Source organism: Nyctereutes procyonoides, unplaced genomic scaffold (assembly GCF_905146905.1).
Source record: "Nyctereutes procyonoides isolate TBG_1078 unplaced genomic scaffold, NYPRO_anot_genome, whole genome shotgun sequence".
Taxonomy (NCBI): domain Eukaryota; kingdom Metazoa; phylum Chordata; class Mammalia; order Carnivora; family Canidae; genus Nyctereutes; species Nyctereutes procyonoides.
This window is the reverse complement of record NW_026575131.1, coordinates 9,182,185-9,198,546: the sequence shown is the minus strand read 5'-3', so window position 1 is coordinate 9,198,546 and position 16,362 is coordinate 9,182,185. Positions and strand designations below refer to the sequence as shown.

The following is a 16,362-nucleotide window of genomic DNA, read 5'->3' as shown; positions in this document are numbered from 1 at the left end:
TGTACAAGAATCAAGACTGTCCATGAATTGATAAATGTTTAAGTTAGGTGATGTGTGTGTGAGCATTCATCATGCTATTTTCTCTATTTTTGCATATGTGTGACTTTTCCACAATAAAAAGTTTGAAAATAAATAAAAGCTACAGTGGGAAGAAGGTTAAAAGAAAAACCTGAGGATCTTCACGTCTGAGAGGAAACAGAAATAATGCAGATATATAGAACCACAATCATTCTCTTTTCCTGTCAGGATCTTAATTTGGTACAAAGAAGGTTCTAAGAAAAGCTTTCACTTCATTATGACGAACTAAAATAAATGCTATTCAACTAATGGATGAAACTGTCACTGATAAACCACTTCCATGCTACCACAAAAGAATATCTTTTCAAGTAAGTGTCTACCCTGGAGATAACTCTTTCTCCTTTTATTCATAATTCAGATGAATTTAATTCTATTAATTTACTCTCTCACCTCAATACAGGCACATCTGAAAAACATCACAGGTTCAGTTGCCGACCAATGAAATAAAGCAAATATCACAATAAAGCAAGTCAAATTAATTTTTTTAGTTCCCAGTGCATATAAAAGTTCTGTTTACAGTCTATTGAAGTCTAACAAATGTGCAATAGCATTATGTCTAAAAAAACCTGCATAATTATAAAATATTTTATTATTTAAAAATGTTAACCATCATCTGAGCGTACAATGAGTGATGATGTTTTTGCTGTTGAGGGTATTGCCTCAGTGCTGGCTGCTGACTGGTCACAGTGGTAGTTGCTGAAGGCTGGGATGGGTGCAGCAGTTTCTTAAAAGAAGACAGTAGTGAAGTTTGTCACATAGCCTGATTCTTCTTTCATGAATGATTTCTATGGCATCCGATGCTAATAGCATCTTGCCCACAAATGCTCTTTCAAAACTGGAGTCCAGCCTCTTAAACTCTTCCACTGCTTTATCTACTAAGTTTATGTCATATTCTATATCTTTTGTTGGCATTTCAAGTCTTCACAGCATCTTCACCAGGAGATCTCACAAAGTCACTTTCTTTGTTCATGGATTAGAAGCAACTCCTCATCCATTCAAGTTTGATCATGAGATTGCTACAACTCAGCCACATACATCTTCATGCTCCACTTCCGATCTAGTTCTCCTATTTCCACCATGTCTGCAGTTACTTACTTCCCTCCCCTCAAAGTCAGCTATCCATCCTCAAAGTCTCCCAAACTAATGGCATCTAAAATGGTGAATCCTTTCCAGAAGGTTTTCAAATGACTTTACCCAGATCCACCAGAGAAATCACTATCTACAGGCTTATAAAAACATATTTCTTAAATACTAAGACTTGAAAATTGAAATCACTCCTTTGATCCATAGGCTAGAGAATGGATGTTGAGTTAGCAGACATGAAAACAACATTAATCTCATACATCTCCACTGAAGCTCTTGGGTGACCAGGTGCATTGGCAATGAGCAATAACATTTTGAAAGAATCTTTTTTCCTGAACAACAGGTCTCAACAATGGGCTTTAAATATCCAGTAAACCATGTTGTAAACAGATGTGCTGTTTACAGCACACAAAATGGCTTTGTTGTGCCATTTATAGAGCACAGGCAGAGGAGATTTAGCATAATTCCTAAGGGTCCTGGAATTATCTGCATGCTAAATGAGCACTGGCTTCAACTTCAAGTCACCAGCTACATTAGTCCCTAACAAGAGAGTCAGCCCATCCTTTGAAGCCAGGCATTGCTCTCTCTCTAGTTATGAAAGACCTAGATGGCATCTTCTTCCAATAAAAAGCTGTTTCGTCTACACTCAAAATCTGTTGTGTAGTGTAACCACCCACCTTCATTAATGATCTCAACTAGATCTCCTGGTTGACTTGTTGTAACTTCTGTATCAGCATTGTTGATTCACCTTGCTCTTTCATGTTTGAGAAACAGCTTCTTGCCTTAAGCCTAATGAACCACCGCTGCTAGCTTCAGACCTCTCTTTTGCAGCTTGCTCACCTCTCTTAGCCCTCACAGAATTGAAGAGAATTAGGGCCTTGCTCTCCATTAGGCTTTGGCTTAAAGGAATGTTGTGGCTGGTTTGATCTCTATCCAGATCACTAAAACTTTCTCTATATCAGCAAGGAGTCTGTTTGCTTTCTCATAATTCGCATGTTCACTGGAGTAGTACTTTTAATTTCCTTCAAAAACTTGGCTGTTTGGGGCAAGAGGCCTAACTTTCAGCCTCTCTCAACTTTCAACATGCCTTCCTTATACTACGTTGAATCATTTATTTTTTATTTAAAGGGAGATATGTGACTCTTCCTCTCACTGGAACATTGCAGGGTTATTAACTGGTCTAATTTAAATACTGTTGTGTCTCGGGGAATAGGGAGATCAGAGGGAAAGAAATGGGCAGAGAAATGGCCAGTGATTGGAACAGTCAGCACACACATTAAGTTTGTAGTCATATATGGCTGCAGTCTGTGGAGCCCCAAGAACAATTACAATAGGAACATTCAATATCATTAACCACAGATCACCACAACAAATAATAATGAAGAAGTTGGAAATATTTCAAGAATTGCCAAAATGTGACACGGAGACACAAAGTGAGCAAATGCTGTTGGGAAAATGATACTGATAGACTTGGCTCAATGCAGGCTGGCCAAAAACTTTCAATTTGTCAAAAAATGAAGTATCTCTGAAATGCAGCAAAGTACAACAAAACAACGTATGATTGTATGTGCTGATTAAAAGAAAAGGGACACCTGGGTGGCTAAGTGGTTGAGCATCTGCCAGCGTCCTGGGATCAAGTCTCACATCATGCTCCCTGTGAGGAGCCTGCTTCTCCCTCTGCCTATGTCTCTGCCTCTCTCTCCGTGTCTCTTAAAAAAAAAAAAAAAAATCTTAAAAAAAAAAAGTGGCAGACAGGGGCACCTGGGTAACTCAGTGGGTTAAAGCATCTGTCTTCAGCTCAAGTCATGATCCCAGGGTTCTGAGATCAAGCCCTAGGCCAGGTCCCCCCCACTCAATGGGAAGTCTGCTCCTCCCTCTCCCTTTGCCTGCTGCTCCCCCTGTTTGTGCTCTCTCTCGTACTCTCTGTTAAATAAAATCTTTTTTTTTTTTATTTATTTATGATAGTCACAGAGAGAGAGAGAGAGAGAGAGAGAGAGGCGGAGACACAGGCAGAGAGAGAAGCAGGCTCCATGCACCGGGAGCCCGACGTGGGATTCGATCCCGGGTCTCCAGGATCGCGCCCCGGGCCAAAGGCAGGCGCCAAACCGCTGCGCCACCCAGGGATCCCTGTTAAATAAAATCTTAAAAAAAAAAAAAAGTAGGAGACAGTTGCACTTTTGCAATGATAAAATTATGCCCCATGCCAAAACCAAAAGCATTAACTTCATGCGCCCACTACTTTCAGGGTACTTCCGGCAGTGGAAATATAACAACAAAATAGTCTCTTGTGCTCCAGAAGCTTATACTGTAGTAAAGGAAGAGACACCAGAGGCATACAACATATATGACAGTGCTATGGGGAAAAAATGAAGCCAGTAAAGCCATCCGTGCATGAGGAGGGGATGAGCTTGATAATCTTTACAGGATGGTTACAGAAAGCCTCACTGAGAAGATGACCTGTGAAAAACAGGGGCAGAAGAAAGTAAAGGACTAAGCCATGTGACTTTCTGAGGCAATACTATTTCTACCCCATCTTTGACATAGTTGTGATCACAGATGAGCTGCTTACAGCCAGTAACCTCTCCTTCAGATTTCATACCAATCACTTTTACATTTTGCGCAATGATTTCTTCAATGAGTTTATTGAGCATGTAGGTACCACCATAAATAGCACTTTGCCTTGCAAATCTCTGTGGCAGCTCTCCAAGGCCACAGACTGGGTAAAGGTATAGGTTTTTGCCATACCTTGCCAGAGATTCACTGTAAAGTTTAATCCTATCAGTAGTTTCATAACATGGCTGATCTAAATAGTCATAGGTTCTGTAAAATGTCAGGGAAAGGCCAGTAAAATCTATGACATCTTGTCTCAGTCAATTATCTTGTACACCTCTTGCACTGCATTCTTCTTAGGATCTATGCCCTTGATCCTAAAGTTCTGGGATCATTTTCATCAAAGTTGGCAACACACCCTAGGAATTTTCTGAAGCAACATTTTCCATATAGTCCCATTGAGTTAAATGCTAGTGTTTCTGTGTCAGTGGAAGAAACCTTGTAAATTTTTCTTCCCTTACAGACAAAGCTCCCTTCAGTCACTTTGAAATCCAAATAGTGAGTGACCTCTATATAAAGCAGAATCTTATCAGCTGCCCATTGGCCATGAGGAACTTAGGGATTAAGTCCATGTTCCAGTCTCTTCCTCGACAGGGACATTGATGCTGGTGGTGATACTGGTATTTTAAATATTTTATATAAATTTTCCAGAGGTGTTATAGATATACCTTCTCTTCCATAATATGGGTTTCTATCCATGTAACTATCTGATGAAACACTGTTTCACCGACAAATAACAGTAAGTACAAAGTCTCTAGGGTCAAAGTATAATTGACATGTTTGAGAAACAAGAAAGACAGCATGCCTAGAGCAGAATAAATGAGCAGAGAAGTGAGAGATGAAGTCAGAAAGGGAGCCTGTTCTATAGGGACCAGAGGACTGCCACTAAGAAGACTCAGGCTTTTGCTCCAAATGAGATAGGATACCACCAAATGAGATGGGATACCACCTCTGGACCAATGTATGATTTGACCTTTTAAAGGATCCCTTTTTAAAGAATCCCCTCTGGTTGCTGGCCTCAGAAGGACTATTAGAGGGCAAAAGCAGAAATACAAAGACCACTAGAAAGTGATCACAGAAATCCAAGGCTGACTCAGGTTTGGGCAGGATAATATTGGCAGGGTGATGAAAGCTATTGGTTTAGGGAAATCTATTAATGATAGAACCAAGAGGATTCACTGATGGAATGACAGATTAAGTGTGAAAGGGAAGGGCCAGGGATGACTCCAAGGTCTTTGGCCTGAGCAAATGAAAGGACAGAGCTGCCATTTAATGAGATGAGAAAGGCTGTGGGAACAGGTTTGGCGTGGGGGGCAGTGATGGGCAGCATAGAGAATTAAGAGTTGCCTTTAAGAGGTCCAAGCAGAGATGTGAGGTAAGCAGTTGGATATATGAGTCTGAAGTTTTGGGGTGAGATCTGGCTGAAAATATAAATTTGGAAGCCATGAATGGACACATGGTATTTAAAACCATGAGACTGCTGCAATTCACACACCTCAAATACGAGCTGTGTGAAAGTAATAATCCCAAAATGGGTTCTTAAACTGCATTGGTAACTTTTCCTTTCATTTCCATCACTCATATAAATTTAACTTAAGAGAGCTGGTATTATAATGCCTAATACCATTCATTATAGATGCTCAGATTTTGGGGGTGAATTACAGACTTTCAGAATAATTGTGACTCCATAAAACACAGGAGTATCTTGTGCATTTGTTAACTACACAATAACCTTACCTCTTCAGAATGTAGCCAAGAACCAAAATAGGTCTTTGGGTAGAGAGAGGCAGTCATGAAATCCATATGACCAAGTCCATGAACTTCATTAACTAGTACAAGTTCCTGCAAATGTTGTTCGGACCCAAAACATGCGAACAGCAGTCTAGGACCATTCAATTAAACAGGCAGAGGCCCACCAAAGCACATATTCTTATTTTTTTTTTTTTGCACATATTCTTATTAACACCTTAGAGTATCAATCTATAATACACGGGAAGACAATATAAATGCAGGTAAAATATATATGATAATGATGACAGGAATCTTTTCTTAGCTTCCTTTGTTCCAGGTATTATGCTGGGTATCTTTTAGTATAATTCTCTATTTCTAATCCTTACAATGATCACTGAGAGTATCAATAATATTATTCCCACTTTCAGAGGAGGAACAGAGCCTTGAGAAGTTTAATATTTTGATCACAGTCACATCACAACTGGAAGGGCCAGGACTAGAACCCAGTTATGCTGGAATCCAAAGCCAGTATGCTTTAAACTATACCATAAGAAAAGGTATATTCTATATACTCTTATAAGATGCTCAGGGAATTAGCTATTACGATCACCATCTAAAACGTTTAGATTCTTAAACTTGGGAATAAGTTACATGAAGAAAAATTCATTACTTTGATGGGGATAAACCAGAGCAGTGAATGATGCTCTACACTCACAATTTGCAAAAATGACATTGATGCAGACTGGCTGCTACACAAAAATACAGAAACAGTATTTTCTTACTTAGCTCAAGAATGATGGACCACTTAGACAAAAATGTTCTAATTAAATTTTAATTAATTTTAATCTTAATTAAACAGCACAGTTTCTTAAGAACATTATTTGGAATAAAACTGAGCCAAGAAAAAAAAAAACACTGTTCTTTGAAATTAAGTGGGCAGTTAAAGAAAAGATCTGAACGTCAGTCTTTTGTCTGAAAAATCTCTGATATTATTTCCAATACTCTTTGATTTCGGTTTAGAATATTAAAGTTTTTAAAATCATCACGTCTTAAAACGGCAATGATCGATATAAAGAAACAAAACTGACAAATGATATAAATATCTTACATTTTAGTCATAAGATTAAACTTCTTCCCTCATCAATCTTAAATCAGATGTCAAACAAGTACTGAAATTGATTGGCTTGAATTTCATCTCTACTAATTTTCCAAATAGAGAACCCCAGTACTTTAGATATGACAGATGTCCACGAAATGTTCACCATAGGGCAATTTCATGGCAAACGGAGAAACAAATGATAAAATCCATCCCAAATCCACAAAGAATGCTTCTCACCCCACCACACCCACTATAATGAATAATTAAACAGCCTATTCCTTTTGGGAGTAAGTGAGAAAAGGGAGAGTTTCATCATTCCATGGCCTCCCTTTAAGGTATCAAAAGGTCTATGCTGATCACCTCTCTTCAACAAACCTATGCTTGCTTTGTGAGATTCTCTTCCTACTAGCAGGGAAGTCATTACACTTTCAGTAACAGCTAGGAAAAAAATAAGCCTTGAGATGCAATTTTACTGTCTCAGGGAAAATCAAACAGCTAATAAATTCCTTTCTAAACACACAAATGGCTAACAGACACTTGAACAAATGCTCAACATCAGTAGGCACTAGGGAAATACAAATCAAAACCACAAGAAGATACCACCTCACACTAGTCAGAATGGCTGAAATTAAGAAGTCAGGAAATGACAAATGTTGGCAAGGATGCAGAGAAAGAGGAACCCTCTTACACTGTTGGTGAGAATGCAAACTGGTGCAGCCACTCTAGAAAACAGTATGGAGGTTCCTTAAAAAGTTGAAAATAGAGCTACCCTACAACCCAGCAATTGCACCATTGGGTATTTACCCCAAAGATACAAATGTAATAATCCAAAAGGGCACCTAGACCCCAATGTTTATAGCAGCAATGTCCACAGTAGCCAAACTATGGAAAGAACCCAGATGCCCACTTTCAGATGCATGGATAAAGAATATGTGATATATATCTATAATGGAATATTACTCAGCCATTAAAAAGAATAAAATCTTGCCATTTGCCATGACATGGCTATAACTAGAGAGTACTATGCTAAGCAAAATAAGTCAGTCAGAGAAAGACAAACACCATGATGTCACTCATATGTGGAATTTAACAAACAAAACTGACAAACATAGGGGAAAGAAAGGAAAAATACAATAAGATGAAAACAGAGAGGAAGGGAAACCATAAGAGACTCTTAATTATAGGAAACAAACTGAGGGTTGCTGGAGGGGAGGTTCATAGCGAAACAGGGTAACTGGGTGATGGGCATTAAAGAGGACATTTGATGGAACAAGCACTAGGAGTTATATGCAACTAATGAATCACTAAACTCTACCCCCAAAACTAATAATACACTATATGTTAACTAAATTGAATTTAAATTAAAAAAAAAAATTTTAGGGTACCTGGGTGGCTCAGTCAGGTAAGTGTCAGCCTTCAGCTCAAGTCATGATCCTAGGGTCCTGGGATACAGCCCCACATCAGGATCCCTGCTCAGCAGGAAGCCTGCTTCTCCCTCTCCCTCCATCCCGCCCTTCTGCTCGTTCTCACTCTCTCAAATAAATAAAATCTTTTAAAATGTTTATTTTTCAAATTTCTTTCTAAAGATATGGCTCCTTCCTTTCTCATAGACTTCAAAATCTAAATGGTGAAAGACTTTAAGCAACAACTGTAATTATGAGAATCAGAGAATCTTAGAGTTTCTTAATCTAGAAAACAGCACTTTTTTATGACGGTTTAAGGAAAAGACTAACCAGGCCAATTTCTAGAATGTCGTACTAGGCAAGTTCAGAGTACTAAATGTGATCATTTCAGGACACAACCCAATGAAATAAATGTATGATTCTTGGGATCCCTGGGTGGTGCAGCGGTTTAGCGCCTGCCTTTGGCCCAGGGTGTGATCCTGGAGACCCAGGATCGAATCCCACATCGGGCTCCCGGTGCATGCAGCCTGCTTCTCCCTCTGCCTATGTCTCTGCCTCTCTCTCTCTCTCTCTCTGTGACTATCATAAAATAAAAATAAAAATTAAAAAAAATTTTTTAAAAATGTATGATTCTTTTAGAAGAAATCTCTTTACATTTTCGGAACCAAAGTAATGTACCTCCAAAATTGTTCCAACAGCTAGGAAGTTATATACTTAAGGAGATGGACACCTAGTAACTATATACAGTATGTCCATAATAAAAATTCCTGATTGATTTGTATGATTAAAACTAAAAATAATTCAAGATACTGTTTGGTAAAATATGCCACTTATATCCTTTTGGGTGACCAAACTCACTTCTACCATCATGCTAATAATAAGTAAAGCTATATTTCTGAGCTGTATAAAGTACTAGCAATTACCTGTTTCACATGGCACACCATCTTATACATGCTGAGTAAATCAGATTAAGAATTAATGGGTTAATATATAACAGCCACAGAAACAATTACAGGTATGCATGTATACACAGGTTAGTATATACATATGTACACATGCATATGTTACCCAGCTCTGTCCACGGAGAGGGCTTAGAAGCAATGACATCTCAGTAACAGTGATCATACCTAGCTCCAGATCCTGATTCTAAATACCATTCTCCATTAAAAGGAACCAGGGCTTCTTGGAAAAATGGATGGTTCTAGGGGTAGGACAGGAAAAATAAAAGATGAAGCTGGAAGACCTCTGTAGTACCCAAAATAAGTGCTCAAATCTGCATTTTAAACCTTGTTTTTCATGATTAAGACTTTCTGTCAAGTAAAGGAAGAAAATATTATTACCATGAGATTGTACATGAGTGATTAATGAATGTTGTCGCTTCCTTTATTTTACACGAAATATGCAACCCTGCATTCTCTAAGCCCCAACAGTGCACAGAGTAAAGAGAGGACTCATATAAAAGGCCAGAGAGTTAGGGGTTAGTCACAAAATTAAATCATACCGTGCAAAATTCAAGCTTTTTACCAGTTCATCTAATATGCGGTTATTTTTTAGGTCCGGCTCTGTGACTGTCTAGAAAGGAAAAACAACAGATGGAAAAAGGTCAGAAATCATAAAATAACTTGTCATAATCTTGTTTTGAAAATGTGTGACCCATTCTCCTGAGACTCCTCATCCCACTAAGTCTTCCAGGAAAGCCTCAAAATAAAGTTCATTTATCTCATACTTATATGGAATTTTAAAACAATGAATCAGCATCTGCTGCCTGGAAGTCTGATAAAAGCTCTACATAGCTTCTGATAAAATTGTATATGCTCTGTACCAACTAAGATAAACCCTAATATGAGCAAGAATCTTTATTCAAAATGCCATCCCAAAAATTTCTCCTGAAAAGCAGAACAGAGATGATCTTTTAAGTGACCACTGAGGGAGAGGCATTAGGTGTTCAAAGAAAATTTAAAAACAAAATTGGTGTTCAGGAATCCAACAGGAAAATGACAGATTTCGTAATTATTTGGCATGAATGGTATTCAGTTTATCTCCTTGATGATACCATCTTGGCAATGGCATGACACCAAGCTGTAAAGAGATTAAACATGGAAGCTAAACTGCATCATTTCTTATGTAGGGAAATAGTTCAGAGAAGTTCAATGACATCCTAACACCATGTAGCTCCCAGAGGAAACAAACTAGAACCCAAACCCTTCAATTAGTCCCAGTATCCTTTCTATTAGACCTCATGGTCCCTTCTTTCTTTATTCCTATTTATGTTTACTTGGCCTTTTTACCTACCTTTTCATTTACTTGAAATGCTTCAGAAATTCTAACAACAAATTTCCTACTGTTTTCCCTGAAGGCCTGATTTGGGAAAGAAGTAAGGAATAATTATGGGGGCCCCTTGGTGGCTCAGTTGGTTAAGCATCCGACTGCTGATTTGGGTTCAGGTCACAATCTCAGGGTTCTGAGATCAAGCCCCAGGTCAGGCTCCGTGCTCAGTGCGGAATCTGCTTGAGTTTCTCTCCTTCTTCCTCTGCCCCTCTCCCCACTCAAGCTCTCTCTCTCTCTCTCTTTCTTCTTTCTAAAATACATAAATAAAATCTTAAAAAAGAAAAAAAAAAGGGAACAGTAAGGCTGGGTTCAGCCCAATGACCATGAATCTTTGCCTTCCACACAAATACTTAAATACCAATCCTATGCAAATGAATAATCCTACCATCAGATTTTCTACCCAAGGTAAGAAATTAGAAAACATGAGAAGCCATAAAAACAGATCATAAGATTTAAAGAGTGCAACATCCGATCTTAAAATTAGATTCTACTTCCTGAAAGACTGATTACCAGAAATCTTTATGAAAAATTGAAAAAAGCCTAGTTCTCCATATATGTGTTTATATATGTTTTAGAGGTCCTTTTTGAAAATGTCTTTTATGTAGCTTAATTCAATAATTATACCTCTTCCTTTGGGCTTTTGTGTATACATGATACAGAAATATGTGCACCAATCAATTAAGTTTACAAGAAAAAAAAAAGGAAAAACTTACCACACAACAAGTTGGACATTGTGTTTTATAGGACAAAAATTTTCTTATACAGAGAGAACAGTCTGCAAAAAGACAAATGCAACGTAATAAGTTAGTTAAGATATATTAATAATATAGGAATCTGAACAAAATCTGACTTAAGCCCTAGAATATTTCCATCATCTAAGGTATATCATTATTATCTCAAAATTCTAACACCTCTATTCTACCTATGCATACCTGCAAAAGTGATGAAACAGCATTTTATGGAGAGGAAAAGATACCAAATAATAATAATCATGAGTCCCTAGGATAGCATAACTCCATAAAATATAGGAAACATACATGTAAGACCTCAGATGGATATTGTATAAAATGCCAGATATCCCTGTGCCTAACATTCTAAAATATAAATTTTGAAATAAGACATATACACCTGTTAAAAAATAATATATACCTAGGTTAGCAATTAAGGATTTCTACATCCTAACTCTATAAATGATGTCAATGATCCCATATATAACAAGCACTTTGGGGATCCCTGGGTGGTGCGGCAGTTTGGCGCCTGCCTTTGGCCCAGGGCGTGATCCTGGAGACCCGGGATCGAATCCCACGTCAGGCTCCCGGTGCATGGAGCCTGCTTCTCCCTCTGCCTGTGTCTCTGCCTCTCTCTCTCTCTCTCTCTCTCTCTCTGTGACTATCATAAATAACAAATAAAAAAAATTAAAAAAAAAACAAGCACTTTGTGGCAAGCACTTTAAGAAAAGAAAAATATACAAGGGAAGGTTCTTGACCTCAAGGAGCTTACAAAGTAGTGAGGCAATTTCAGTACTATTCAGTGTAATGAATCCTAAGGATTTAAGCAAGAAATCAGCATCAACAAAATTCTTCACACCCAAGGCAGTATAAATGATCTCCCAAAGGGGATCAAAAAATGTGACTAAACAGAATGGTCCCTAATGGTAGCTAATTTGCTAGCAGTCCAAATTCAGCTTAGTGAAGGGGTCTCATTAAAAAGAATTCAGTTTACTTAAAGAGGCTCTGCCTCTCTGTGTCTCTCAGGAATAAATAAATAAATAAATAAATAAATAAATAAATAAATAAATAAATAAATCTTAAAAAAAAGAAAGAAAGAAACCTAGATCTACAATAAACAAAGGAAAAGCACCGGAGAAGGAATACAGGTAAAATAAAAACTTTTTTTTAATTCTTAATTGATCTAACAGGTACGTTTCGTCAAAACAATGGCAGCAAGGTATTAGGTTATTTGTGTGTGTGTAGACATACACACATATGTATATTCCTTCTTATGTGCGCTTTTGTAGAAGTGGAATGAATGACATCAATGCTACAAAGTACTGGAGGGAAGAATATTCTGCTTGGGCTGCTATAATAAAATACCACAGATTGTCCCTTAAAGAAATGTATTTTCTCATAGTTCTGGAGGTGAGAAGTTCAATATCAAGATGCCAATGTGGTAGGTTTGTGGTGAGAACTCCCTTCCTGACTTGGTAGATGGCTGCCTGCCTACTCACAGTGTCCTCCTTTGGCAGGGGGAGAGAACAAGCTACGTGTGTCTCTTCTTTTAATGGCGCTAGTCCCTTCATCAGGGGCCCACCTTCATGGCCACAACTAAACCTAATTATCTCCCAAATACTATCATATTGGGGATTCAGGGCTTACAAATTCTGGGAGGGACACAATTCAGTCCACAGCATTCTGCAACTTGCCCCCTGAAAATCCATGCCCTTCTCGTGTAAATACATTCATCCTATACCACCACTCCCCAAAAGTCTTAATTCATTCCAGCACTGACTCTAAAGTCCAAAGTCTCCTCTAAATATCACCTAAATCAGATATAACTGAGACATGAGGTATGATTCATTCTGAGGCAAAAATTCCTCCCAGGGGGATCCCTGGGTGGCTCAGCGGTTTGGCACCTGCCTTTGGCTCAGGGCGTGATCCTGGAGTCTGGGGATCGAGTCCCACATCGGGCTCCTTGTGTGGAGCCTGGTTCTCCCTCTGCCTGTGTCTCTCCCTCTCTCTCTGTGTCTCTCATGAATAAATAAGATAAAATCTTTAAAAAAAAATTCCTCCCCAGATTCATTCCCTTGACTATCAATGTTATTCTCTTCACAGTATACAAAAATCTCCTGGGCAATACTGTAAATCAAGATTTCCCAAACCTGGCTACTCATCCAAATCACTTGGAGAGATTACTGTTGGTTTTCATTTGCTTTCCCAGGCCCTACCCTGTCATATTGATTCAATGGATTTTGGTCAGTAATTTGCATCCATATTATGTGATGATATTGATTGAACAATAATTTTTTTTAATTACTGTTTTTGCTGTTAGGTTTAACTATACACAACTGTCATTTTTTGGTAAATCAAAAAAGAACAATATTAGCAATTTCATGTGGTTTAACATAACACTGTGCACTTACTATGTGCTCTGTTTAAGTATGTTTAATATATAATGCTTTTGATCCTACAGCAACCCTGAGGCTGGTACTAATATTAGTCCTATTTTACAATAAGTAAAATGCAGCACAGAGTCCAGCCAATTTGTCCAAGATCACAACGGTAATAAGTGACAAAGGCAAGTACCAGAGCTCATGCTTTTAACATATTAATTATTTAAAATATATACAATTTGGGGATCCCTGGGTGGCTCAGTGGTTTGGTGCCTGCCTTTGGCCCAGGGCGCGATCCTGGAGACCCAGGATTGAGTCCCACATTGGGCTCCCTGCATGGAGCCTGCTTCTCCCTCTGCCTGTGTCTCTGCTTCTCTCTCTATGTCTATCATAAATAAATAAATAAATCTTAAAAACAATAAATAAAATATATACAATTTGCTTATAAAATATATTTATTATATATGCCTATACAAAACAAATAAATACTACTTCATTACAAGATCACATGTACCAGAGTATATATAATGGGACTACTGCCTTCTCTTCTGCATAATCTTGTATGTGTTTTGTTTTCACATATGAACCAGACACAGGCACAAGAGGATCAAGCTCTTGGCTTAATTTCAGTCTACTAGTTTACTACCAAATATGTACTGGTGAGCTGCAGACCAGTGTAATGTATTCTCTAGTGAGCAACTATCACATTCCAACCAAAGTAGAACCATTGAAGAGCTCTGAACTAAGGCTTTATTTAAATCTCCTGTCAAGTCTGGTTTTCCTCCCAAAACCCAACTATGAGCTCTGCAGATAGGGTGGGGGAGAATAGAATAAAACAGTGATGTAAAGGGTAGCTTTGGGTGCCCCTAGATGGCTCCATTTGTTAAGTGTCAGACTCCTGATTTTGGATCAGGTCAAGATCTCAGGACCATAAGATTGAGCTCCACACTCACAGGGCGTCAGCCTGAGATTCTCTCCCTCTCCTTCTGCCCCTCCCACAGCTGGCATCCTCCCTCTTCTCTCTCTAGTAAATAAATAAATCATAAAAAAATAAAAATAAAAACATCCAAGCTTTGGGGAAGGAAGCATTTCTCATCTCAAACAGGGTACAGCCAACTGCTAGCTTTCAATTATCAAGAACCTAGCATCCTAACAGTAAAAAACCAATTTCTAAAAGTTAAACCAGTTATTTTTGTGTGTGATCTTAAGGCTTGTATGAGAAAATGAACCATTTCAAAAATAGTTCTAGAGTATCCAGTTAAAAGCAGAAAATCTAGTTCCCCATTTGAAAGGAATAGGTCCTAGAAAGTTGAAAAGGCTGGCCTCTGCCTCCAGTTCTAGAGTTAAATGGCCAGCTAGCTGGTAAGAGAATAATATCCCTACTGACAACCAGCACTCCAGCATTCCCATACATGCAGTTCTGCATAACTGTATGTCCCAGCCATATGTATAGCTATCACTACTCTCCCATCTTATTTCACAGTGCTGCCTCATAAGAATATAAAAGAAGAAAAACACATTATTTGCCTAAAGGAAACTTCCACTGCCTCTTAATTTAGCAAAGGTCAATAAATGGAATACTTCATATTTCACTTAAAAATAAAGAAATTAAATTGCCTTTTATTAAAGCAGAAACCTCAATTAGTTTTGTACATCCAAACCCACAAAACAAAAAAGAAAAATGACTGCTGATCCATCTTTAAAATAGTGGTAATTTAACAATGTCTACAAGGCAAGGATTTCAACTAGGAGTTAATATTTTGAGCATCTTCCATTATCAAGTCAGAAACACTGGACAAGTATAATGAAAACTAGCACTTGAACACACCAATCTATGAGTAAAAACATTTCTCACTTAATGGTGTTTTATAGATTGGAATAAGTCCATTCACTCTCCCAAAAAAGTACTCTTTAAAGAATGATTTTGGATCAATTTAACTGACTTGCATTCTGCCAATATATCTCACTCCAATAGTATAAAGTGTCCTTAACAGCAGAACTGCAGATGTAATGTTCATTAACCATATCCAAAAAAGATAGAGCAAAACAGAATAAAGTTTAAAATGATAAATCCTGAATGTTTAAGGAGCAGCAATAAATGGGTAGGATTCTGGGTCACCAATTCAAGTCAATCCAGGACAACAGTGAAACATGATAGCCAAATCTAGTTCCTATTAATCTCCGTGGACTTTTGTGTCAACTAAAACAATACTACAGACCCAAAGCAACTTTTGGTATTGAAGGAGCCTGTGACAAGTGGTGTTTAGTAGAAAAGGCCTACCAAATCATGAGAGGTACAATATGAAAAATAAGTGCTCATAAAATAATCATCCTGAAAGTACTCCCTACTGACTTCCTCTTAAAGAATGATAACTCTAGGTGACAAAGAAACAAATAATGAAAATAAAAGTAGGGACACCTGGGTGGATCAGCAGGTGGGCATCTGCCTTCAGCTTGGGGCATGATCCCGGGGTCCTGGGATTGAATCCTGCAATGGGCTTCCCACAGGGAGCTGACTTCTCTCTCTGCCTATGTCTCTGCTTTTCTCTCTCTCTCATGAATAAACAAAATCTTAAAAAAAAAAAAAAAAGAAGTAAAAGCTAATTTTTTCAACTAAGCAGAGTTCACCAAATTCATAAAAAGTGATCTTTCATCTACAGAAGGGATGTCCATCTCTGTTCATGAGAAAGTAACAGGGTCCAGAATTATGATCCTTCCATAAGCAACTAACATGAAATTTACCCTATTAACAAATTGTTACATATATAGTATTGTTAACCATATATACATTGTTAGACATAAAGCAAAAACTGACAAATGTAAAAGGAAAACTAGACAAATCTGTAATATAGTTGGGAGATTTCAACACACCTCTCTCATTATTGATAAAATATAAAGACTACTTAAAGATCAACCAGCTT

General features: G+C 37.9%; 1 protein-coding gene and 1 pseudogene across 2 annotated transcripts in view; both read right to left on the bottom strand.

Moving 5' to 3' along the window:
* The window catches only part of RAD18 (RAD18 E3 ubiquitin protein ligase), a 101,865-nt gene that overhangs the window by 74,936 nt on the left and 10,567 nt on the right, over positions 1–16,362 (bottom strand). For both annotated transcript variants that reach the window (XM_055342659.1, XM_055342660.1), the window contains exons 3-4: positions 11,046–11,107; positions 9,506–9,576 (exon numbers count right to left, since the gene is read on the bottom strand). In XM_055342659.1, the coding sequence (XP_055198634.1) occupies positions 9,506–9,576; positions 11,046–11,107 (133 nt within the window). The remainder of the gene's footprint in view (positions 1–9,505; positions 9,577–11,045; positions 11,108–16,362) is intronic.
* LOC129522571 (rab GDP dissociation inhibitor beta-like) lies at positions 3,580–4,470 on the bottom strand (annotated as a pseudogene).